General features: G+C 39.5%; 1 protein-coding gene across 1 annotated transcript in view; it reads right to left on the bottom strand.

Annotated features, from left to right (window-relative positions):
• Positions 1 to 25,313, bottom strand: part of tmc8 (transmembrane channel-like 8) — a 34,161-nt gene that overhangs the window by 4,882 nt on the left and 3,966 nt on the right. The window contains exons 5-15 of the mRNA XM_067432168.1: positions 25,190 to 25,245; positions 24,752 to 24,891; positions 22,146 to 22,293; positions 21,900 to 22,064; positions 20,175 to 20,329; positions 19,167 to 19,245; positions 18,904 to 19,037; positions 9,777 to 9,963; positions 9,565 to 9,695; positions 9,167 to 9,316; positions 1,221 to 1,299 (exon numbers count right to left, since the gene is read on the bottom strand). Coding sequence (XP_067288269.1) covers positions 1,221 to 1,299; positions 9,167 to 9,316; positions 9,565 to 9,695; positions 9,777 to 9,963; positions 18,904 to 19,037; positions 19,167 to 19,245; positions 20,175 to 20,329; positions 21,900 to 22,064; positions 22,146 to 22,293; positions 24,752 to 24,891; positions 25,190 to 25,245 — 1,424 coding nt within the window. The remainder of the gene's footprint in view (positions 1 to 1,220; positions 1,300 to 9,166; positions 9,317 to 9,564; positions 9,696 to 9,776; positions 9,964 to 18,903; positions 19,038 to 19,166; positions 19,246 to 20,174; positions 20,330 to 21,899; positions 22,065 to 22,145; positions 22,294 to 24,751; positions 24,892 to 25,189; positions 25,246 to 25,313) is intronic.

The raw sequence follows: 25,313 nt of genomic DNA, 5'->3' as shown, positions 1-25,313 counted from the left end.
TCCCCGATTTCCCCTTGCCACCTGCCAGAACCAGACAGAAAAAAGTAATCAATCTGAAAGAATTATCCAATCAGCGCCAAGCACCACCCCACTGCCTGTTGATTGGCATTTGAGAAATGTCCTCTATTATTATGAAAAAAATCTTTGGGAAAATGTTGCTTTGGAAATGCAAAATTCGTCAAATAGGCATCATTCGTAAATGCAGCATATTATTGTGAAAAATGTATTTTTGAAAAAGCACATTAAATAATGAAAAAAATAGATTTTTTAAACATAACAATAGTGTGTGTGTGGAAGAGGTAATTGTGAAATATATTAAACAATTTCATGTAATTTTACAAAATAAATAGATACATTTATTTATTTAATTATTTAATTAATATTTAATTAAATTAATTATTAAATTATTACAATAATTATTTAATTATTTCAGAAAAAAATGGTACATTTAATTGTTGTTTAGTTGAATTAATTATTTACTTAATTATTTCATTTTGAGTAATTTGGTCCTCCATATATATGTAAATACTGAGTAATAATAATTAACTACGTGTACTTAATTATTAGTAGAATCAGTGTTAGTTGCATGCAATTATGCATAATGTACTGTTATTACTATGGTAAGTACATGTAACAAATGTAACAAATAAAATAAAGTGTTTTCGGATATTCTTAATGTATTATAATTAGTGCTGGTCAATCGATTAATCGTGAATAATCGCATCCAAAAATTAAAGTTTGTGTTAATATGATAATGTGTGTGTACTGTGTTTAATTGTTATGTATACAAATACACGCACATGCATGTATATATTTAAGAAAAATTGTATATTTATATTTAAAATATTCAAATTTATATACACAATAAATTATAAATATATATATAAAGTATACATGTGTATTTATATATATATATCACAATTATACAGTACTCAGCACACACACATATATTAACACAAACTTTTATTTTGGATGTGATGCATTCGCAATACAGGCTTTATCTGGTGTTATAATACATTGTACACTTAAAGGTTATAACCACAAATAGGTAAATATTATAATATATTGTAACTTGTTATGATTATTCAACAGATAATAAGGTTGTTTGTAAGGCATTATGCATGTATTATAATGCATTGAGAATAGCCTTATGATGCATCATAAATACATGCTTCATAGAAAGTGTTAATGCTAAAGGAATAAAAGTTAATGAAACTCACCATCACCAACATGTCCTTCAGTCGCGCGATGGCATTGCGATTCGCTCGTCCGCGAGACACATACGATGTCAGAATGACACTAGAAAAGGTCAACGGGTCACAAACAAACAGAGTTCATCAGTACAGACAAACACATTACATCACCAAACCTTCATATCACCAAACCTTCATCACATCACCAAACCTTCATATCACCAAACCTTCATCACATCACCAAACCTTCATATCACCAAACCTTCATCACATCAAACCTTCATTAAATCACCAAACCTTCATCACATCACCAAACCTTCATCGTATCACCAAACCTTCATCAAATCACCAAACCTTCATCATATCACCAAACCTTCATCACATCACCAAACCTTCATCACATCAAACCTTCATTAAATCACCAAACCTTCATCACATCACCAAACCTTCATCACATCAAACCTTCATTAAATCACCAAACCTTCATCATATCACCAAACCTTCATCACATCACCAAACCTTCATCACATCACCAAACCTTCATCACATCACCAAACCTTCATCACATCACCAAACCTTTATTATATCACCAAACCTTCATCATATCACCAAACCTTCATTACATCACCAAACCTTCATCACATCACCAAACCTTCATTACATCACCAAACCTTCAGCATATCACCAAACCTTCATCACATTATCAAACCTTCATTATATCACCAAACCTTCATCACATCACCAAACCTTCATTATATCACCAAACCTTCATTATATCACCAAACCTTCATCACATCACCAAACCTTCATTAAATCACCAAACCTTCATTATATCACCAAACCTTTATCATATCACCAAACCTTCATCACGTCACCAGACCTTCATCTTATCACCAAACCTTCATTATATCACCAAACCTTCATCTTATCACCAAACCTTCATTATATCACCAAACCTTCATCAAATCACCAAACCTTCATCATATCACCAAACCTTCATCACATCACCAAACCTTCATCACATCAAACCTTCATTAAATCACCAAACCTTCATCACATCACCAAACCTTCATCACATCACCAAACCTTCACTATATCACCAAACCTTCATCACATCATCAAACCTTCATTATATCACCAAACCTTCATCGCATCACCAAACCTTCCCTATATCACCAAACCTTCATCGCATCACCAAACCTTCCTTATATCACCAAACCTTCATTATATCACCAAACCTTCATTATATCACCAAACCTTCATCAAATCACCAAACCTTCATCATATCACCAAACCTTCATCACATCACCAAACCTTCATCACATCAAACCTTCTTTAAATCACCAAACCTTCATCACATCACCAAATCTTCATCACATCACCAAACCTTCATCACATCACCAAACCTTCATTATATCACCAAACCTTCATTATATCACCAAACCTTCATCACATCATCAAACCTTCATTATATCACCAAACCTTCATCACATCATCAAACCTTCATTATATCACCAAACCTTCATCGCATCACCAAACCTTCCTTATATCACCAAACCTTCATCACATCACCAAACCTTCATCATATCACCAAACCTTCATCACATCACCAAACCTTCATCATATCACCAAACCTTCATCACATCACCAAACCTTCATCATATCACAAAACCTTCATTATATCACCAAACCTTCATCACATCACCAAACCTTCATCATATCACCAAACCTTCATTATATCACCAAACCTTCATCGCATCACCAAACCTTCCTTATATCACCAAACCTTCCTTATATCACCAAACCTTCATCACATCATCAAACCTTCATCATATCACCAAACCTTCCTTATATCACCAAACCTTCATCATATCCCCAAACCTTCATCATATCACCAAACCTTCCTTATATCACCAAACCTTCATCATATCACCAAACCTTCATTAAATCACCAAACCTTCATCACATCACCAAACCTTCATCATATCACCAAACCTTCATTATATCACCAAACCTTCATCACATCACCAAACCTTCATCATATCACCAAACCTTCATTATATCACCAAACCTTCATCACATCATCAAACCTTCATTATATCACCAAACCTTCATCGCATCACCAAACCTTCCTTATATCACCAAACCTTCCTCATATCACCAAACCTTCATCATATCACCAAACCTTCATTATATCACCAAACCTTCATCATATCACCAAACCTTCATCACAACACCAGACCTTCATCATATCACCAAACCTTCATCATATAACCAAACCTTCATCGCATCACCAAACCTTCGTCATATCACCAAACCTTCATCATATCACCAAACCTTCCTTATATCACCAAACCTTCATCACATCACCAAACCTTCATCATATCACCAAACCTTCATCACATCACCAAACCTTCACTATATCACCAAACCTTCATCACATCATCAAACCTTCATTATATCACCAAACCTTCATCGCATCACCAAACCTTCCCTATATCACCAAACCTTCATCGCATCACCAAACCTTCCTTATATCACCAAACCTTCATTATATCACCAAACCTTCATTATATCACCAAACCTTCATCAAATCACCAAACCTTCATCATATCACCAAACCTTCATCACATCACCAAACCTTCATCACATCAAACCTTCATTAAATCACCAAACCTTCATCACATCACCAAATCTTCATCACATCACCAAACCTTCATCACATCACCAAACCTTCATTATATCACCAAACCTTCATTATATCACCAAACCTTCATCACATCATCAAACCTTCATTATATCACCAAACCTTCATCACATCATCAAACCTTCATTATATCACCAAACCTTCATCGCATCACCAAACCTTCCTTATATCACCAAACCTTCATCACATCACCAAACCTTCATCATATCACCAAACCTTCATCACATCACCAAACCTTCATCATATCACCAAACCTTCATCACATCACCAAACCTTCATCATATCACAAAACCTTCATTATATCACCAAACCTTCATCACATCACCAAACCTTCATCATATCACCAAACCTTCATTATATCACCAAACCTTCATCGCATCACCAAACCTTCCTTATATCACCAAACCTTCATTATATCACCAAACCTTCATCACATCATCAAACCTTCATCATATCACCAAACCTTCCTTATATCACCAAACCTTCATCATATCACCAAACCTTCATCATATCACCAAACCTTCCTTATATCACCAAACCTTCATCATATCACCAAACCTTCATTAAATCACCAAACCTTCATCACATCACCAAACCTTCATCATATCACCAAACCTTCATTATATCACCAAACCTTCATCACATCACCAAACCTTCATCATATCACCAAACCTTCATTATATCACCAAACCTTCATCACATCATCAAACCTTCATTATATCACCAAACCTTCATCGCATCACCAAACCTTCCTTATATCACCAAACCTTCCTCATATCACCAAACCTTCATCATATCACCAAACCTTCATTATATCACCAAACCTTCATCATATCACCAAACCTTCATCACATCACCAGACCTTCATCATATCACCAAACCTTCATCATATAACCAAACCTTCATCGCATCACCAAACCTTCGTCATATCACCAAACCTTCATCATATCACCAAACCTTCCTTATATCACCAAACCTTCATCACATCACCAAACCTTCATCATATCACCAAACCTTCATCACATCACCAAACCTTCATCATATCACCAAACCTTCATCACATCACCAAACCTTCATCATATCACAAAACCTTCATTATATCACCAAACCTTCATCACATCACCAAACCTTCATCATATCACCAAACCTTCATCGCATCACCAAACCTTCCTTATATCACCAAACCTTCATTATATCACCAAACCTTCATCACATCATCAAACCTTCATCATATCACCAAACCTTCCTTATATCACCAAACCTTCATCATATCACCAAACCTTCATCATATCACCAAACCTTCCTTATATCACCAAACCTTCATCATATCACCAAACCTTCATTAAATCACCAAACCTTCATCACATCACCAAACCTTCATCATATCACCAAACCTTCATTATATCACCAAACCTTCATCACATCACCAAACCTTCATCATATCACCAAACCTTCATTATATCACCAAACCTTCATCACATCATCAAACCTTCCTCATATCACCAAACCTTCATCATATCACCAAACCTTCATTATATCACCAAACCTTCATCATATCACCAAACCTTCATTATATCACCAAACCTTCATCACATCACCAAACCTTCATCATATCACCAAACCTTCCTTATATCACCAAACCTTCATCATATCACCAAACCTTCATTAAATCACCAAACCTTCATCACATCACCAAACCTTCATCATATCACCAAACCTTCATTATATCACCAAACCTTCATCACATCACCAAACCTTCATCATATCACCAAACCTTCATTATATCACCAAACCTTCATCACATCATCAAACCTTCATTATATCACCAAACCTTCATCGCATCACCAAACCTTCCTTATATCACCAAACCTTCCTCATATCACCAAACCTTCATCATATCACCAAACCTTCATTATATAACCAAACCTTCATCATATCACCAAACCTTCATCACATCACCAGACCTTCATCATATCACCAAACCTTCATCATATAACCAAACCTTCATCGCATCACCAAACCTTCGTCATATCACCAAACCTTCATCATATCACCAAACCTTCATTATATCACCAAACCTTCATCAAATCACCAAACCTTCATCATATCACAAAACCTTCATCACATCACCAAACCTTCATCACATCATCAAACCTTCATTATATCACCAAACCTTCATCGCATCACCAAACCTTCCTTATATCACCAAACCTTCATCACATCACCAAACCTTCATCATATCACCAAACCTTCATCACATCACCAAACCTTCATCATATCACCAAACCTTCATCACATCACCAAACCTTCATCATATCACAAAACCTTCATTATATCACCAAACCTTCATCACATCACCAAACCTTCATCATATCACCAAACCTTCATTATATCACCAAACCTTCATCGCATCACCAAACCTTCCTTATATCACCAAACCTTCATTATATCACCAAACCTTCATCACATCATCAAACCTTCATCATATCACCAAACCTTCCTTATATCACCAAACCTTCATCATATCACCAAACCTTCATCATATCACCAAACCTTCCTTATATCACCAAACCTTCATCATATCACCAAACCTTCATTAAATCACCAAACCTTCATCACATCACCAAACCTTCATCATATCACCAAACCTTCATTATATCACCAAACCTTCATCACATCACCAAACCTTCATCATATCACCAAACCTTCATTATATCACCAAACCTTCATCACATCATCAAACCTTCATTATATCACCAAACCTTCATCGCATCACCAAACCTTCCTTATATCACCAAACCTTCCTCATATCACCAAACCTTCATCATATCACCAAACCTTCATTATATCACCAAACCTTCATCATATCACCAAACCTTCATCACATCACCAGACCTTCATCATATCACCAAACCTTCATCATATAACCAAACCTTCATCGCATCACCAAACCTTCGTCATATCACCAAACCTTCATCATATCACCAAACCTTCCTTATATCACCAAACCTTCATCACATCACCAAACCTTCATCATATCACCAAACCTTCATCACATCACCAAACCTTCATCATATCACCAAACCTTCATCACATCACCAAACCTTCATCATATCACAAAACCTTCATTATATCACCAAACCTTCATCACATCACCAAACCTTCATCATATCACCAAACCTTCATTGCATCACCAAACCTTCCTTATATCACCAAACCTTCATTATATCACCAAACCTTCATCACATCATCAAACCTTCATCATATCACCAAACCTTCCTTATATCACCAAACCTTCATCATATCACCAAACCTTCATCATATCACCAAACCTTCCTTATATCACCAAACCTTCATCATATCACCAAACCTTCATTAAATCACCAAACCTTCATCACATCACCAAACCTTCATCATATCACCAAACCTTCATTATATCACCAAACCTTCATCACATCACCAAACCTTCATCATATCACCAAACCTTCATTATATCACCAAACCTTCATCACATCATCAAACCTTCCTCATATCACCAAACCTTCATCATATCACCAAACCTTCATTATATCACCAAACCTTCATCATATCACCAAACCTTCATTATATCACCAAACCTTCATCACATCACCAAACCTTCATCATATCACCAAACCTTCCTTATATCACCAAACCTTCATCATATCACCAAACCTTCATTAAATCACCAAACCTTCATCACATCACCAAACCTTCATCATATCACCAAACCTTCATTATATCACCAAACCTTCATCACATCACCAAACCTTCATCATATCACCAAACCTTCATTATATCACCAAACCTTCATCACATCATCAAACCTTCATTATATCACCAAACCTTCATCGCATCACCAAACCTTCCTTATATCACCAAACCTTCCTCATATCACCAAACCTTCATCATATCACCAAACCTTCATTATATCACCAAACCTTCATCATATCACCAAACCTTCATCACATCACCAGACCTTCATCATATCACCAAACCTTCATCATATAACCAAACCTTCATCGCATCACCAAACCTTCGTCATATCACCAAACCTTCATCATATCACCAAACCTTCATTATATCACCAAACCTTCATCAAATCACCAAACCTTCATCATATCACAAAACCTTCATCACATCACCAAACCTTCATCACATCAAACCTTCATTAAATCACCAAACCTTCATCATATCACCAAACCTTCATCACATCACCAAACCTTCATCACATCACCAAACCTTCATCACATCACCAAACCTTCATTACATCACCAAACCTTTATTATATCACCAAACCTTCATCATATCACCAAACCTTCATTACATCACCAAACCTTCATCACATCACCAAACCTTCATTACATCACCAAACCTTCAGCATATCACCAAACCTTCATCACATCATCAAACCTTCATTATATCACCAAACCTTCATCACATCACCAAACCTTCATTATATCACCAAACCTTCAACATATCACCAAACCTTCATCACATCACCAAACCTTCATTATATCACCAAACCTTTATTATATCACCAAACCTTCATTATATCACCAAACCTTCATTATATCACCAAACCTTTATTATATCACCATACCTTCATCACATCACCAAACCTTCATTAAATCACCAAACCTTCATCACATCACCAAACCTTCATTATATCACCAAACCTTCATTATATCACCAAACCTTTATTATATCACCAAACCTTCATCACATCACCAAACCTTCATCATATCACCAAACCTTCATCACATCACCAAACCTTCATCACATCACCAAACCTTCATCATATCACCAAACCTTCATCATATCACCAAACCTTCATCACATCACCAAACCTTCATCACATCACCAAACCTTCATTATATCACCAAACCTTCATTATATCACCAAACCTTCATTATATCACCAAACCTTTATTATATCACCAAACCTTCATCACATCACCAGACCTTCATCACATCACCAAACCTTCATCACATCACCAAACCTTCATCATATCACCAAACCTTCATCACATCACCAAACCTTCATCGCATCACCAAACCTTCATCACATCACCAAACCTTCATTATATCACCAAACCTTCATCATATCACCAAACCTTCATCATATCACCAAACCTTCATCACATCACCAAACCTTCATTATATCACCAAACCTTCATCACATCACCAAACCTTCATTATATCACCAAACCTTCATTAAATCACCAAACCTTCATCACATCACTTACACCTCAGCCAGTATCAGAGCGAATGCGAAGGCCTCCGATGAGATATAGCTGATGGTGGTCTGCACCGGATCGGGCAGAGTCTTTATACACACACTGGTCACATTAAACACGGTGCTGTCCTGAAACGGGCCACAGCATCCTGGGTCAAACCTCAGAAGAGAACATAGATACAGGTTATGAACATGTGAGGAAAGCCACACTAATATAAAGGTCACATATTATGAGCCGTCGTCGACCAATATTTGGCATTTTCGGCCAAAAGATAGATAGATGGATGGATGGGTGGGTGGATGGATGGATGGATGGATGGATAGATAGATAGATAGATAGATAGATAGATAGATAGATAGATAGATAGATAGATAGATAGATAGATAGATAGATAGATAGATAGATACCTCTTGATGTTTACCCCTAATGTGACCGCAGACATGGCGAGACCCAACAACAGCATGAAATGGAAGAGAACAGAAGAACTGGCGGCCCGGAACATTCTCTGAGGCGGAGCACAGCAGCGCATCACTGTGAACTGACAGAGAGGACATAACTGGACATTACTACAGCTGCGGCTTCCAAATCTACACCCTAAAATACAATCCAAGCACCAAACCTTCTTGAGGTAGAAGAGGAGCAGCAGCCTGACAGAGCTGATGGCCGGCAGCAGAGGGCAGTAGAACACGCCGACCCATGTGACCGTCTGACTGTTGACCAGCTCCAGCACGTTAAAGGTAATCTCAAACTCCTTCTTGCCCAGCATCTGCGCTAGCCGTGAGGACGGAAACCTCTCCACAAAGAAGCTACATATAAAATAAAGTTTATTATACTAAATAAAAAGGCACACCTGTCCAATAATCCTGCATCTAATCAGCATCTGGATATATGCCACACCTGTGAGGTGGATGGATTATCTCGGCAAAGGAGAAGTGCTCACTAACACATTTAGACAGATTTGTGAACAAAATAGGCCTTTTGTGTATATTGAAAAAGTCAGCTCATGAAAAAAAGGTTGCTTTTATAATTTTTATAATTTTGTTCAGTGTATATACTTAAATACTAGTTCTGTAATGTAAAATCAAACATGCGCTCGCTTATAAAACTTTTGCATTCCGAGAAAGTTAGTTGGTAAACTTTAGCATTCTGAGAAAGTTTTAGTTCGTTAAACTTTAGCATTCCGAGAAAGTTTTAGTTCGTTAAACTTTAGCATTCCGAGAAAGTTTTAGTTCGTTAAACTTTAGCATTCCGAGAAAGTTTTAGTTCGTTAAACTTAAGCATTCCGAGAAAGTTTTAGTTTGTAAACTTTAGCATTCTGAGAAAGTTTTAGTTCGTTAAACTTTAGCATTCCGAGAAAGTTTTAGTTCGTTAAACTTTAGCATTCCGAGAAAGTTTTAGTTCGTTAAACTTTAGCATTCCGAGAAAGTTTTAGTTTGTAAACTTTAGCATTCCGAGAAAGTTTTAGTTTGTAGACTTTAGCATTCTGAGAAAGTTTTAGTTCGTTAAACTTTAGCATTCTGAGAAAGTTTTAGTTCGTTAAACTTTAGCATTCCGAGAAAGTTTTTGTTTGTAAACTTTAGCATTCCGAGAAAGTTTTAGTTCGTTAAACTTTAGCATTCCGAGAAAGTTTTAGTTCGTTAAACTTTAGCATTCCGAGAAAGTTTTAGTTTGTAAACTTAAGCATTCTGAGAAAGTTTTAGTTCGTTAAACTTTAGCATTCCGAGAAAGTTTTAGTTCGTTAAACTTTAGCATTCCGAGAAAGTTTTAGTTCGTTAAACTTTAGCATTCCGAGAAAGTTTTAGTTCGTTAAACTTTAGCATTCCGAGAAAGTTTTCGTTTGTAAACTTTAGCATTCTGAGAAAGTTTTAGTTTGTTAAACTTTAGCATTCCGAGAAAGTTTTAGTTTGTAAACTTTAGCATTCCGAGAAAGTTTTAGTTTGTTAAACTTTAACATTCCGAGAAAGTTTTAGTTCGTTAAACTTTAGCATTCCGAGAAAGTTTTAGTTCATTAAACTTTAGCATTCTGTGAGAATGTTTTATTTTGTTAAACTTTAGCATTCTGAGAAAGTTTTAGTTCGTCAAACTTTAGCATTCCGAGAAAGTTTTAGTTCGTTAAACTTTAGCATTCCGAGAAAGTTTTAGTTCGTTAAACTTTAGCATTCCGAGAAAGTTTTAGTTCGTTAAACTTTAGCATTCCGAGAAAGTTTTAGTTCGTTAAACTTTAGCATTCCGAGAAAGTTTTCGTTTGTAAACTTTAGCATTCTGAGAAAGTTTTAGTTTGTTAAACTTTAGCATTCCGAGAAAGTTTTAGTTTGTAAACTTTAGCATTCCGAGAAAGTTTTAGTTTGTTAAACTTTAACATTCCGAGAAAGTTTTAGTTTGTTAAACTTTAGCATTCCGAGAAAGTTTTAGTTCATTAAACTTTAGCATTCTGTGAGAATGTTTTATTTTGTTAAACTTTAGCATTCTGAGAAAGTTTTAGTTCGTCAAACTTTAGCATTCCGAGAAAGTTTTAGTTCGTTAAACTTTAGCATTCCGAGAAAGTTTTAGTTCGTTAAACTTTAGCATTCCGAGAAAGTTTTAGTTCGTTAAACTTTAGCATTCCGAGAAAGTTTTAGTTCGTTAAACTTTAGCATTCTGAGAAAGTTTTAGTTTGTTAAACTTTAGCATTCCGAGAAAGTTTTAGTTTGTAAACTTTAGCATTCTGAGAAAGTTTTAGTTTGTTAAACTTTAGCATTCCGAGAAAGTTTTAGTTCGTTAAACTTTAGCATTCTGAGAAAGTTTTAGTTCGTTAAACTTTAGCATTCCGAGAAAGTTTTAGTTTGTAAACTTTAGCATTCTGAGAAAGTTCTAGTTCGTTAAACTTTAGCATTCCGAGAAAGTTTTAGTTTGTAAACTTTAGCATTCCGAGAAAGTTTTAGTTTGTTAAACTTTAACATTCCGAGAAAGTTTTAGTTTGTTAAACTTTAGCATTCCGAGAAAGTTTTAGTTCGTTAAACTTTAGCATTCCGAGAAAGTTTTAGTTTGTAAACTTTAGCATTCGGAGAAAGTTCTAGTTCGTTAAACTTTAGCATTCCGAGAAAGTTTTAGTTTGTAAACTTTAGCATTCCGAGAAAGTTTTAGTTTGTTAAACTTTAACATTCCGAGAAAGTTTTAGTTTGTTAAACTTTAGCATTCCGAGAAAGTTTTCGTTTGTAAACTTTAGCATTCTGAGAAAGTGTAACGGATTCACAGAGGCAGGATTCAATTGCAAGTAACTGGTTTATTGACAGAAGTGTCACAGAAGCCAAAACTCAGAACACAGAAGAAGTCCGGATAAGACGGAGCAGTGAGAGAGACTCTGTTGGCGACACGGGCAGGCTGTGAGCAGCAGTGACTCGGGAGCGCGGTTGAGGTAATCCGGGAAGGGATCCAGCGTTTCACGGAAGGGGGAAACGACAACCAACACGGAGACACAAGGGGAAACATCCAACAACGCTCTGACAAAGACAAGAGAGAAACAGAGAGACTAAATAGGGTGAAGGTGATGAGTTGCAGCTGGTGCAGGTGATCAGCCACAGGTGCGTGATGAGCCAATCCCAGGCTCCACCCTCACCTACATTCAACACGCACCCAAGAGTGAGACAGGGAATCCATGAACCGTGACAGTACCCCTCCCCCTAGGAGCGTCCCCTGACGCTCCCAGCCGACCTTACCTGTTGATTGTAATCATCAATAAGGGAGTGATCCAGAATGTCCCTAGCAGGAACCCAACTTCTCTCCTCCGGACCGTAACCTTCCCAGTCCACCAAGTACTGGAAACCGCGTCCCCTCCGTCTAGAATCCAGAATGCGATTAACCGAATAAGTTGGTTCCCCATCTACGAGTCGCGGCGGTGGGGGAACCGGGACTGGCGGATTAAGGTGGGAGTGAAAAACAGGTTTGATTTTGGATACATGGAAGGCGGGATGAATCCTCCTGTACGCCGGAGGGAGTTTGAGGCGGACTGTCACCGGACTAATGATCTTGGTGACAGTGAACGGGCCGATAAATTTGGGAGCAAGTTTATTAGATACGGAGCGGAGAGGAATGTTCTTGGTAGAAAGCCACACTTTTTGACCGACGACGTAAACGGGAGGCTTAGACCGGTGGCGATCGGCTTTAGCCTTGGTGCGCGCTCCCACCTGGAGCAGAGTCTCACGGGCTCTGGTCCATGTGCGATGACACCTCTGGATAAAGGCGTGAACAGAGGGGACCGCGACCTCGGAATCCAGACTAGGAAAAATAGGTGGCTGGTAACCTACACTACACTCAAATGGCGAAAGGCCCGTAGATGACACTGGTAACGAGTTATGAGCGTACTCAACCATAGAGAGTTGCTGGCTCCAGGATGAAGGATTCTTGGATACCAAACATCGCAACACTCTCTCCAGATCCTGATTGGCTCTCTCGGTCTGACCGTTGCTTTGGGGGTGATAACCCGAAGACAGACTAGCCGTGGCTCCTAGTAATTTACAAAACTCCTGCCAAAATTTGGACACAAATTGGGAACCTCTGTCGGAGACCACGTCCATCGGGAGGCCATGTAACCGAAAGACGTGATCTACTACAGATACCGCTGTCTCCTTGGCTGAGGGTAATTTGGGCAAGGGAATGAAATGTGCTGCCTTCGAGAATCGGTCCACGACGGTCAAAACGACCGTCTTGCCCTGGGAGGGCGGGAGGGCGGTAACAAAATCTAGAGCGATGTGGGACCAGGGTCTCGAAGGAACAGACAGCGGCTGAAGTAACCCCTGGGGAGGTTGGTTAGATGTCTTACCAACCGCACAGACCGAGCAAGCCAAAACAAAACTGCGAACGTCGCGAGCCATAAGTGGCCACCAAAATCGTTGCTTTATTAAACTGCAAGTGCGGTTTACCCCTGGATGACAGGCAATGTTGGAGCAGTGACCCCATTTGAGGACCTCGGATCTTAACCCCTCCGGAACGAACAAACAACTCGGTGGGCCGCCGGGCGGGGGCGTTACCCCTTCTAAGGCCACTTTGACCTTCGATTCGATCTCCCATGTGAGTGTAGAGATAACTATCTTCTCTGGCAAAATACACTCGGGAGTAACCGGGCGTTCGGAAGCATCAAAAATACGAGATAAAGAGTCGGGTTTGATGTTTTTAGACCCGGGGCGGTACGAGAGAACAAAGTCAAAACGTCCAAAAAAAAGTGCCCACCGAGCCTGCCTGGAGTTGAGTCTTTTAGCAGATCTAATATATTCAAGGTTCTTATGATCCGTCCATACAATAAAAGGTACCCCCGACCCTTCAAGCCAATGACGCCACTCCTCCAACGCTAACTTGACGGCCAACAACTCTCTGTTACCAATGTCATAATTGCGTTCGGCAGGAGAAAGACGATGGGAGAAAAACGCGCACGGGTGCATCTTGTCATCTGAGGGAGAGCGCTGTGAAAGAACCGCTCCTACCCCCACCTCTGACGCGTCGACCTCTACCACGAACTGACGTGTGGGATCAGGGGCGACTAAGATGGGAGCCGAAACAAAGCGACTTTTCAGTTTGGCGAATACAGCCTCGGCTGTATCGGACCACCTGAACGTCATTCGGGGAGAGGTCAAGGCAGTCAGAGGTGCGGCTAGTTGGCTGAAATTGCGAATAAAACGCCGATAGAAATTGGCGAACCCCAGAAACCTCTGTAGGGCCTTACGGGAATCTGGACTTGGCCAATCCATCACAGCCTTAACCTTGTCGGGATCCATGCGCATTCCCTCCGATGACACGATGTACCCTAAAAAAGGAACAGACTGTGCATGAAAAGCGCATTTCTCCGCCTTGACAAAAAGCCCATTCTCTAGCAACCTCTGAAGCACTCGTCTGACGTGTCGAACATGTTCCTGGAGAGACGAAGAAAAAATCAAAATGTCATCCAGGTAGACATATATGAATTGGTCGACCATGTCTCTCAACACATCATTGACGAGTGCCTGGAAAACCGCTGGGGAGTTGGAAAGGCCGAAAGGCATGACCAAGTATTCAAAATGCCCCCTGGGGGTATTAAATGCGGTTTTCCATTCATCCCCCTCCCTGATGCGAACCAAATGATAAGCGTTACGTAAGTCCAACTTCGTGAAGACGGATGCTCCCTGTAACCTCTCGAAAGCTGAAGACATCAACGGCAAAGGATAGGTATTCTTTACCGTGATGTTATTCAGCCCTCGGTAATCAATGCAAGGTCGCAGAGAACCATCCTTCTTCCCCACGAAGAAGAACCCCGCCCCCGCTGGAGAAGAGGAAGGGCGGATGAATTTGGAGGCTAGAGAATCAGAAATATATTTCTCCATGGCCTCCCTCTCTGGAATAGAAAGAGAGTATAGTTTGCCCTTAGGCGGAGACTTACCTGGGAGTAAATCTATAGCACAGTCATAGGGACGATGCGGAGGGAGAGAAGCAGCTCGGGACTTACTGAACACTTCCTTCAGGTCGAGGTACTCCGGAGGCACGTTAGACAGATTCACCGTCTCACTCTGAAAAACAGAACGAGAAACAGACGAACAAGCAGACACCAAACAAGACTCATAACATCTATCACTCCACGCAGACACAGAGTTTTGTCCCCAGTCAACCCTTGGATTGTGTAACTCCAGCCAAGGGTGACCGAGGACAACGGGAGCCAAAGGGGAGTCCAGGATGAAAAATGAAATGCGTTCTGTGTGGTTGCCGGAAGTGATCAGTGTAAGTGGTTCAGTGGTGAATGAAATGTCAGGGAGAACTTGTCCGTTGAGTGCGTTGACAGAAATGGTGTTCTTGAGTGCAATGGTGGGTATGTTAAGTTTGTGAGCAAGGGCAGAGTCAATGAAGTTACCTTCCGCTCCCGAGTCGAGGAGGGCGAGGCTGGAAAAATCCTGAGCTGCCCACAGCAATCTCACCGGGAGGAGAGTGGAGGATGAGGTCTTTTCCACGGAGATCCCGCCCGACAGTAGCCTTCCTTTTACCGCCGGGCGTGGTCTTTTACCGGGCAGGAGTCTAGCAGGTGTCCGTTCCCGCCGCAGTACAGGCAAAGACCACGGGATCTCCGTCTCGCCTTCTCCTCCCGGGAGAGCCGAGCTCGACCCACCTGCATGGGCTCCGGGTCGAAGGTGTAGCTGACCGCATCCGTAGCGCTGGCCTGAGGGCATTCGACACTCCCATGCTGAGGCTCCATCCTGGACCTCAGCCGACTCAGACGAGCGTCCACCCTCAAAGCAAGGTCAATGAGACCGTCAATCTTCTCCGGAAGGTCGATGGCGAATATCTCCTTCTGGATGCGGTCAGCCAGCCCATGCAGGAACATGTCCCACTGTGCCTCCTCGTTCCACTTGCACTCGGCGGCCAGGGTGCGGAACTCGATGGAATAATCCGAGACCGAGCGGTTACCTTGGCGGAGCTCTGCGAGTTGACGTGCCGCTTCTCTTCCGGTCACCGCTCGGTCAAACACCCTTCTCATCTCTGCCGCCAGCGTCTGGAACGAGAAGCAGCAAGGATGTTGGTTCTCCCACACCGCCGTTCCCCAAAGTGCGGCTCGTCCGGAGAGCAGGGTGAGGACGAATGCCACCTTGGATCTTCCCGTGTTGAAAGTCTGCGGTTGAAGAGCGAAAAACAAGGAACACTTGGTAAGGAAGGCTCTGCAATAATTGCTCTCACCGGCATAACTCTCGGGGGTAGGCAGACGTGGTTCCGGTTGCCGTGATGCAGATGGTGTGTGGGGAATCGGCGGTGGGTCGGGCACAGTGGGACCGACGAGTTGTTGCATCTGTTGGGTCAGCTCGGCCACCCGTGCCACCAAGGTGTGTACTGCCTGTCCTGTGGCAGTTAAGTTCGCCTCCTGCTGGTCCAGTCTCTCGTTGCTGCTGGTCAGTAGGGCGTTGATACTCGCTGAATCCATGGTTGGTCAGAGCGTTCTGTAACGGATTCACAGAGGCAGGATTCAATTGCAAGTAACTGGTTTATTGACAGAAGTGTCACAGAAGCCAAAACTCAGAACACAGAAGAAGTCCGGATAAGACGGAGCAGTGAGAGAGACTCTGTTGGCGACACGGGCAGGCTGTGAGCAGCAGTGACTCGGGAGCGCGGTTGAGGTAATCCGGGAAGGGATCCAGCGTTTCACGGAAGGGGGAAACGACAACCAACACGGAGACACAAGGGGAAACATCCAACAACGCTCTGACAAAGACAAGAGAGAAACAGAGAGACTAAATAGGGTGAAGGTGATGAGTTGCAGCTGGTGCAGGTGATCAGCCACAGGTGCGTGATGAGCCAATCCCAGGCTCCACCCTCACCTACATTCAACACGCACCCAAGAGTGAGACAGGGAATCCATGAACCGTGACAGAAAGTTTTAGTTTGTTAAACTTTAGCATTCCGAGAAAGTTTTAGTTTGTAAACTTTAGCATTCCGAGAAAGTTTTAGTTTGTTAAACTTTAACATTCCGAGAAAGTTTTAGTTTGTTAAACTTTAGCATTCCGAGAAAGTTTTAGTTCATTAAACTTTAGCATTCTGTGAGAATGTTTTATTTTGTTAAACTTTAGCATTCCGAGAAAGTTTTAGTTCGTTAAACTTTAGCATTCCGAGAAAGTTTTAGTTCGTTAAACTTTAGCATTCCGAGAAAGTTTTAGTTCGTTAAACTTTAGCATTCCGAGAAAGTTTTAGTTCGTTAAACTTTAGCATTCCGAGAAAGTTTTAGTTCGTTAAACTTTAGCATTCTGAGAAAGTTTTAGTTTGTTAAACTTTAGCATTCCGAGAAAGTTTTAGTTTGTAAACTTTAGCATTCTGAGAAAGTTTTAGTTTGTTAAACTTTAGCATTCCGAGAAAGTTTTAGTTCGTTAAACTTTAGCATTCTGAGAAAGTTTTAGTTCGTTAAACTTTAGCATTCCGAGAAAGTTTTAGTTTGTAAACTTTAGCATTCTGAGAAAGTTCTAGTTCGTTAAACTTTAGCATTCCGAGAAAGTTTTAGTTTGTAAACTTTAGCATTCCGAGAAAGTTTTAGTTTGTTAAACTTTAACATTCCGAGAAAGTTTTAGTTTGTTAAACTTTAGCATTCCGAGAAAGTTTTAGTTCGTTAAACTTTAGCATTCCGAGAAAGTTTTAGTTTGTAAACTTTAGCATTCTGAGAAAGTTCTAGTTCGTTAAACTTTAGCATTCCGAGAAAGTTTTAGTTTGTAAACTTTAGCATTCCGAGAAAGTTTTAGTTTGTTAAACTTTAACATTCCGAGAAAGTTTTAGTTTGTTAAACTTTAGCATTCCGAGAAAGTTTTAGTTCGTTAAACTTTAGCATTCTGTGAGAATGTTTTATTTTGTTAAACTTTAGCATTCCGAGAAAGTTTTAGTTTGTCAAACTTTTGCATTCTGAGAAAATTTTCTTCGTTAAATAAACTTTTGCGTTCCGAGAGGTTTTCACTTGTAAAACTTTTGCGTTCCAAGAAAGTTTTTGCTCATTAAACTTTTGCGTTCCAAGAAAGTTTTTGCTCATTAAACTTTTGCGTACCGAGAAACTGCGTTCTGAGAAACTTTGTGTTCGCTTGCGAAACTTTTGCATTTGAAAATGTAAATAAAGCAATTACAAAAAAAGATTAAATATTTGGTTTCGCTGCATGTGATGTGAGAATTAACCGACATCAGAGAACAAGCAAATGTGTCGTTAAATTATTGAAATGCCTACTAATATTAACCTGAATGGTAAATATTTGTGCTCAGAAGGGTTTAGTAAAGTACGAGTAACTCACGCTCTTGGGTAAGCCACACAAAAGGCATTGAAGAAGCACTCCAGGAGGTTGAAGACAGTGAGTTTGTACATCTCCTTCCCAAACATGTTCTCTCCGCATGAAGTTGGATTACAGACTTTGGGTTCGTTGCCATTCTGAGCACAGTATAAGAGACTTTAGCAAACAACCCCATTTGCTTTTCATCTAATGTTATTGTCGTCTAAGAGAAACAACTGAGAAATGAAAGAGATCTCATTGGTGTCTGTTTTCCCCTGTGAACAAACCGTGGGTTTAACTGCAGGGCTGCTGATGATGAGGAAGAAGAGATAGATGCCCAAAGACGCCAACTTCAGGAAAATACTCCTGAAATATTCACAACAGCTTAAAGGGTTATTTCAACTTAAAGTAGTCCATATGAGACATCAGTGGGTTAATTAGAGTCTCTTGAAGAATCCAAAATACATTTGGGTCCAAAAATAACAAAAACTACGACTTTATTCAGCATTGGCTTCTCTTCCGCGTTTGTGTTCAATCCTCAAATAAAGATTCAAACGGTTATGAGTCAGTGAATTGATTCATGATTCGGATCGCCAATGTCACGTGGTTTCAGCAGTTTGACACGCGATCTGAATCATGAATCGATTCACTGACTCATAACCGTTTGAATCTTTATTTGAGGATTGAACACAAACGCGGAAGAGAAGCCAATGCTGAATAAAGTCGTAGTTTTTGTTATTTTTGGACCCAAATGTATTTTGGATGCTTCAAGAGACTCTAATTAACCCACTGATGTCTCATATGGACTACTGTGATGATGTTTTTATTCCCTTTCTGGACATGGACAGTATAGTGTGCATACACTTGCATACACTCTCGGACTAAATATAAAATATCTTAAACTGTGTGTGAAGATGAGCGGAGGTCTTACGGGTGTGGAGCGACATTAGGGAGAGGAGTTAATGACACATTTCATTTTTAGTTGAACTAACCCTTTAAGTAAAGTCCGAGTTTCAAACCAGCTTTACAGAATATCATGAGAACAATATTTATTATATCTTAAAGAGGAGATTAGAGCTGGGTGATAATAAAGTTTACATTTTGCAGTGACATAAACAATCAAACATATGTGGTAGTGCTTAATGTGAATATACTGTATGTATGCGGATAAAGCTGGATATATATTCAACTTCATATAAAGAGCTGGGTGATCATTTACATTTTGCAATTCAATAAAAAAATCAGGTAGTTGACAGGAACACACACCAGAGGTCAAAGTGCATGACCAGTCTGACCTGATTAGGGTGAGGTTGAGCTGGATGGTCAGTGAATAATCTTCAAACTCTGAGATCTTGCTGAAGATGTGCGGCAAAACATAGTTTATCGTCGCCATTGTGATCGGAGGAAGATACTCCAACATCAGAGACACGGTCCAATGAAGACTCTCATTCTGACAAGAGAGAACATCAATCATTAGGAACTATTGACCAATCACAACACGCCGCTCCAGCCAACCAATCAGAGCACAGTGTGCGTTTCAGAAGGAGGGGCTTCATAGAGACTAGTTACTGACAGACTGGGAAGAGAGGAGCCGCAACAATGGAGAATATGAGGAAATAATCAACATTTAAGTGGGAAAACCTGTTCTAGGAGAGCCTAAAACAGCATCTAAAGCCCTATTCGGAATCGTTTCTCATGTGGACATCCGTAAAAATTAATTTGCTTGCCACCTCAGTGATAAAACTTGTGCATTCGGATGGAGATTTATTCCTGAGTTTTGAGATCCTGCTTATGTGGTCAGTCGAATGGTCGTCTGCTGAATAAATGTCATATGCTTGGAGGGAATAATAAAATCATATTTACTTTACTAATAGGAAATCATTAATTATTTAAATCTGTTAAAAAAAGTTTAATTTTAAAAATGTGGTAATGAGCGGAAATAAGTTAACACAATGGTGCAAATGTATCCTATATAACGTTGATACTGCCATAATAACGGCTCATATTTCAAATGTTTACGTGTTTTTCTTCTCTTTCTCATTTGAGTGGTCAAAAAGGATATAAACAGTTAATTTTATAAACTGTTAATCTTTTCTTGAAAACTCGAAGCGATGTGGATTCAGACGGCAATTAAATCTTCACATGACCTTGGTGTTTGTCTAAAAACAGGAGGTCATTCGGCTGGGGATTTTTACGCGGGTGGTGGATGAAAAACACTGAGATTATGGATTCAGACGGCAATAAAATCACTAACTGCCCCTGTAAGTTATAAAAATACCTTACAATCCCACCAGAAACAATTACCGCGCGAATAGGGCTTAAGAGACAGAAACTAAACAGAGTTACTGACAGACTGGGAAGAGAGGAGCCGCAACACTGGAGAATATGAGAAAATAATCAACATTCAAGTGGGAAAACCTGTTCTAGTAGAGCCTAAAACAACATCTAACACCGTGTCCGAACTACACACGACGCAATAAGATTCCAGCGAAAATCAACTTGTCTGTCTCTTATAAGAGCTCTATTAACCACAGCCAATCAGAACAATGAGTGGGCGGAGCTCTATAAACCACAGCCAATCAGAACAGCGAGTGGGCGGAGCTCTAGCAGCAAGATCACGGCACCAGAGATTAATCTTTTTTGTTTGTTCACAGTTTGAACGCTTTTGTTTTAATGTGTTTAATATCAAGATCTGAGGTGAATTATCCTTTAGTATGACAAAGCTGGAAGCGCTAAATGATATTCAAAGTAACGTTTCACACGTTTAACATTAAATAAAGCACATAAACACTACCTGAGATTAAATTTGCCATGTTTTGTGTTGTTGTTCCAGCCGTGATGTCGCACAAAAATAGAAACCGTTTCTAAAATAGATTCAGCGTGTGTCGCCGTCGCAGCTGGTTAGGACAAAAATGGTAATTAACATGGAAAAGACGCCTTTTATCGGGTGTCACGGAGTTGTGTGCTGTTAGGACACGGCCCCTTTAATTATTTGTTTGACCTTTATACATGTACAATACCTTGTTTTGTGAAACTACGATGGTGTAATAGATTAGAGCGAATGCGCTTCCCAGAAGAACCAGCACCAGGAAGTTCAGGAAGACCCGCAGGAGGATGAGCTGGACCCAATGTCGGAGCGATCGCCGCTGCACTCTTTCCTTGAACGTCTGCTCTTCTAGATCCATCTGGAGCAGAGGTCAGAGGTCAGCCAGACAATGGGAACGCTAAACCCATGAAGCTAATCTTGCCTAATGTTGATCTCTCACCTTCAGTTCGTTTCTGATGAAGTTCCGTTTCAGTGACGCTGCCTGTGGGTCCTGGATGCAGAAATCCCATCCACAGAACACCTTATAGCTCAGGTTGGAGCTGAAGCGGTTTCCGGTGAGCCACGAGTGTTTGTAGCCCACCACCGTCCTGAAAGAGAATCAGAGGAGATCAGAGAACTGAGAGCCTGAAGGGACACAAGAAGGACAAAACCCTCAGATGGACGAACAATTACATTTCATTGCTTTTGTGTTTGCGCAAAAATCTTTTACGTTCCCAGAGAAATTTTACGTTCGCTTGTAAAATTACAGAGAAACTTTACGTTCGCTTGCAGCACTTTTTCATTTTACCGAGAAACTTAACGTTCGCTTGCAGCACTTTTTCATTTTATCGAAAAACTTTACGTTTGCTTGCAGCACTTTTTCATTTTACCGAGAAACTTTATGTTCGCTTGCAGCACTTTTTCATTTTATCGAGAAACTTTACGTTCGCTTGCAACACTTTTTCATTTTATCGAGAAACTTTACGTACGCTTGCAACACTTTTTCATTTTATCGAGAAATTTTACGTTCGCTTGTAAAATTACAGAGAAACTTTACGTTCGCTTGCAGCACTTTTTCATTTTACTGAGAAACTTTACGTTCGCTTGCAGCACTTTTTCATTTTATCGAGAAACTTTACGTTCGCTTGCAACACTTTTTCATTTTATCGAGAAACTTTATGTTCGCTTGCAGCACTTTTTCATTTTATCGAGAAACTTAACGTTCGCTTGCAGCACTTTTTCATTTTATCGAGAAACTTAACGTTCGCTTGCAGCACTTTTTCATTTTATCGAGAAACTTTACGTTCGCTTGCAGCACTTTTTCATTTTATCGAGAAACTTTACGTTCGCTTGCAGCACTTTTTCATTTTATCGAGAAACCTAACGTTCGCTTGCAGCACTTTTTCATTTTATCGAGAAACTTTACGTTCGCTTGCAGCACTTTTTCATTTTATCGAGAAACTTTACGTTCACTTGCAACACTTTTTCATTTTATCGAGAAACTTAACGTTCGCTTGCAGCACTTTTTCATTTTATCGAGAAACTTTACGTTCGCTTGCAGCACTTTTTCATTTTATCGAGAAACTTAACGTTCGCTTGCAGCACTTTTTCATTTTATCGAGAAACTTAACGTTCACTTGCAGCACTTTTTCATTTTATCGAGAAACTTAACGTTCGCTTGCAACACTTTTTCATTTTATCGAGAAACTTTACGTTCGCTTGCAACACTTTTTCATTTTATCGAGAAACTTTACGTTCACTTGCAACACTTTTTCATTTTATTGAGAAACTTTATGTTCGCTTGCAACACTTTTTCATTTTATCGAGAAACTTTACGTTCGCTTGCAACACTTTTTCATTTTATCGAGAAACTTTACGTTCGCTTGCAGCACTTTTTCATTTTATCGAGAAACTTTACGTTCGCTTGCAGCACTTTTTCATTTTATCGAGAAACTTTACGTTCGCTTGCTACACTTTTTCATTTTATCGAGAAACTTTACATTCGCTTGCAACACTTTTTCATTTTATCGAGAAACTTTACGTTCGCTTGCAGCACTTTTTCATTTTATCGAGAAACTTTACGTTCGCTTGCAGCACTTTTTCATTTTATCGAGAAACTTTACGTTCACTTGCAACACTTTTTCATTTTATCGAGAAACTTTACGTTCGCTTGCAACACTTTTTCATTTTATCAAGAAACTTTACGTTCGCTTGCAGCACTTTTTCATTTTATCGAGAAACTTTACGTTCGCTTGCAGCACTTTTTCATTTTACCGAGAAACTTAACGTTCGCTTGCAAAAAAAATCCTTTTACAGACAAAGTTTACGTTCGCTTTAAGGACTTTTTCGTTTTATCGAGAAACTTTACGTTCGCTTGCAGCACTTTTTCATTTTACCGAGAAACTTTACGTTCGCTTGCAAAAAAATCCTTTTACAGACAAACTTTACGTTCGCTTTAAGGACTTTTTCGTTTTATCGAGAAACTTTACGTTCGCTTGCAAAACTTTTTAATTTTACTGAGACATTTTACATTTGTTTGCAAAGCTTTTTATTCTATCGAGAAACTTTACGTTCACTTGCAACACTTTTTTATCTTACAGAGAAACTTTACATTTACTTGCAAAACCTTTTTCATTCTACCGAGAACTTATTTTATAATATTTTACATACTCAAAACTTTTGTGAGCAAACTTGAAGATTCACTAGGAACACAAAATGTTTTGCGAGTAAATGCAAAAGCATTGAAATCGAATTATAATTTATCCCATCACTGTGTCCCTTTATGGGGTCCATATTAATAAAGTCCATTTCACTACAAATCAAATGAGAAATGATCCCACAAATACATGCGGCCAGTATGAATGTTCCCAGTTCAGTAGCTGTCAGGTTCTATGCATAGGGCATACTTGATATTCTGTAGTATTAGACATGATGCTGTTGATACAGTAAATGGTTATAGCACCATTTAGTGGTCAAGAGCAGCAAATGCATGCTTCTCCTGAAATCTCCATCTGTAACTTAGGTTTAGGAACATAGGTTTAATAGCTCAGGAGTAAATGATCTGACCTGCGGACCACCATGATGATGCTGAGGAAGAGGACAGAGGTCATGCCAAGTAGAAAGAGGATTGGAGTGTTTAAACAGTCTAAATTAAGAGACCCGCGAGTGTAGAAACTATGAAACACTGGAGAGTTTTCAAGAACACCCTGGAAAACACAGAGAACAGACCCAGAACAGAAGAAAGAGTGTGTTTAGAGAGAGAAAGGGAAAAAAATGAGACAGGACCTTGTTTACATGCAAATAAACACACAAATCTTACTGCCGTAAACAATTAAGACAATATTCTGGCTAACAGACATCCCATACATTCGTTTATATCTGTGTGCAAACAAAAGCAACAGGCAGTCGGGAAAAGTCAAGCTATAGAATCAGTGCGATTAAATAAAATATGAAAATGATGGTCAGTGTAAACAATTAGAGAGGGAATATCATAAAATGACTTACTGAGCCGACAAAAATGTCTTTATATCCAAAGATATCATTCTTCAATTTCTGATGGCCTGCAAAAAATCACACAAAAATTATTTGACATATTAGATTTTTTTTAATGCATTTGTTTACCTCTAAA

Source organism: Pseudorasbora parva, chromosome 22 (genome assembly GCF_024679245.1).
Source record: "Pseudorasbora parva isolate DD20220531a chromosome 22, ASM2467924v1, whole genome shotgun sequence".
Classification (NCBI taxonomy): domain Eukaryota; kingdom Metazoa; phylum Chordata; class Actinopteri; order Cypriniformes; family Gobionidae; genus Pseudorasbora; species Pseudorasbora parva.
Note: the sequence above shows the minus strand (reverse complement) of the source record. Positions and strands in the feature narration are given on the sequence as shown.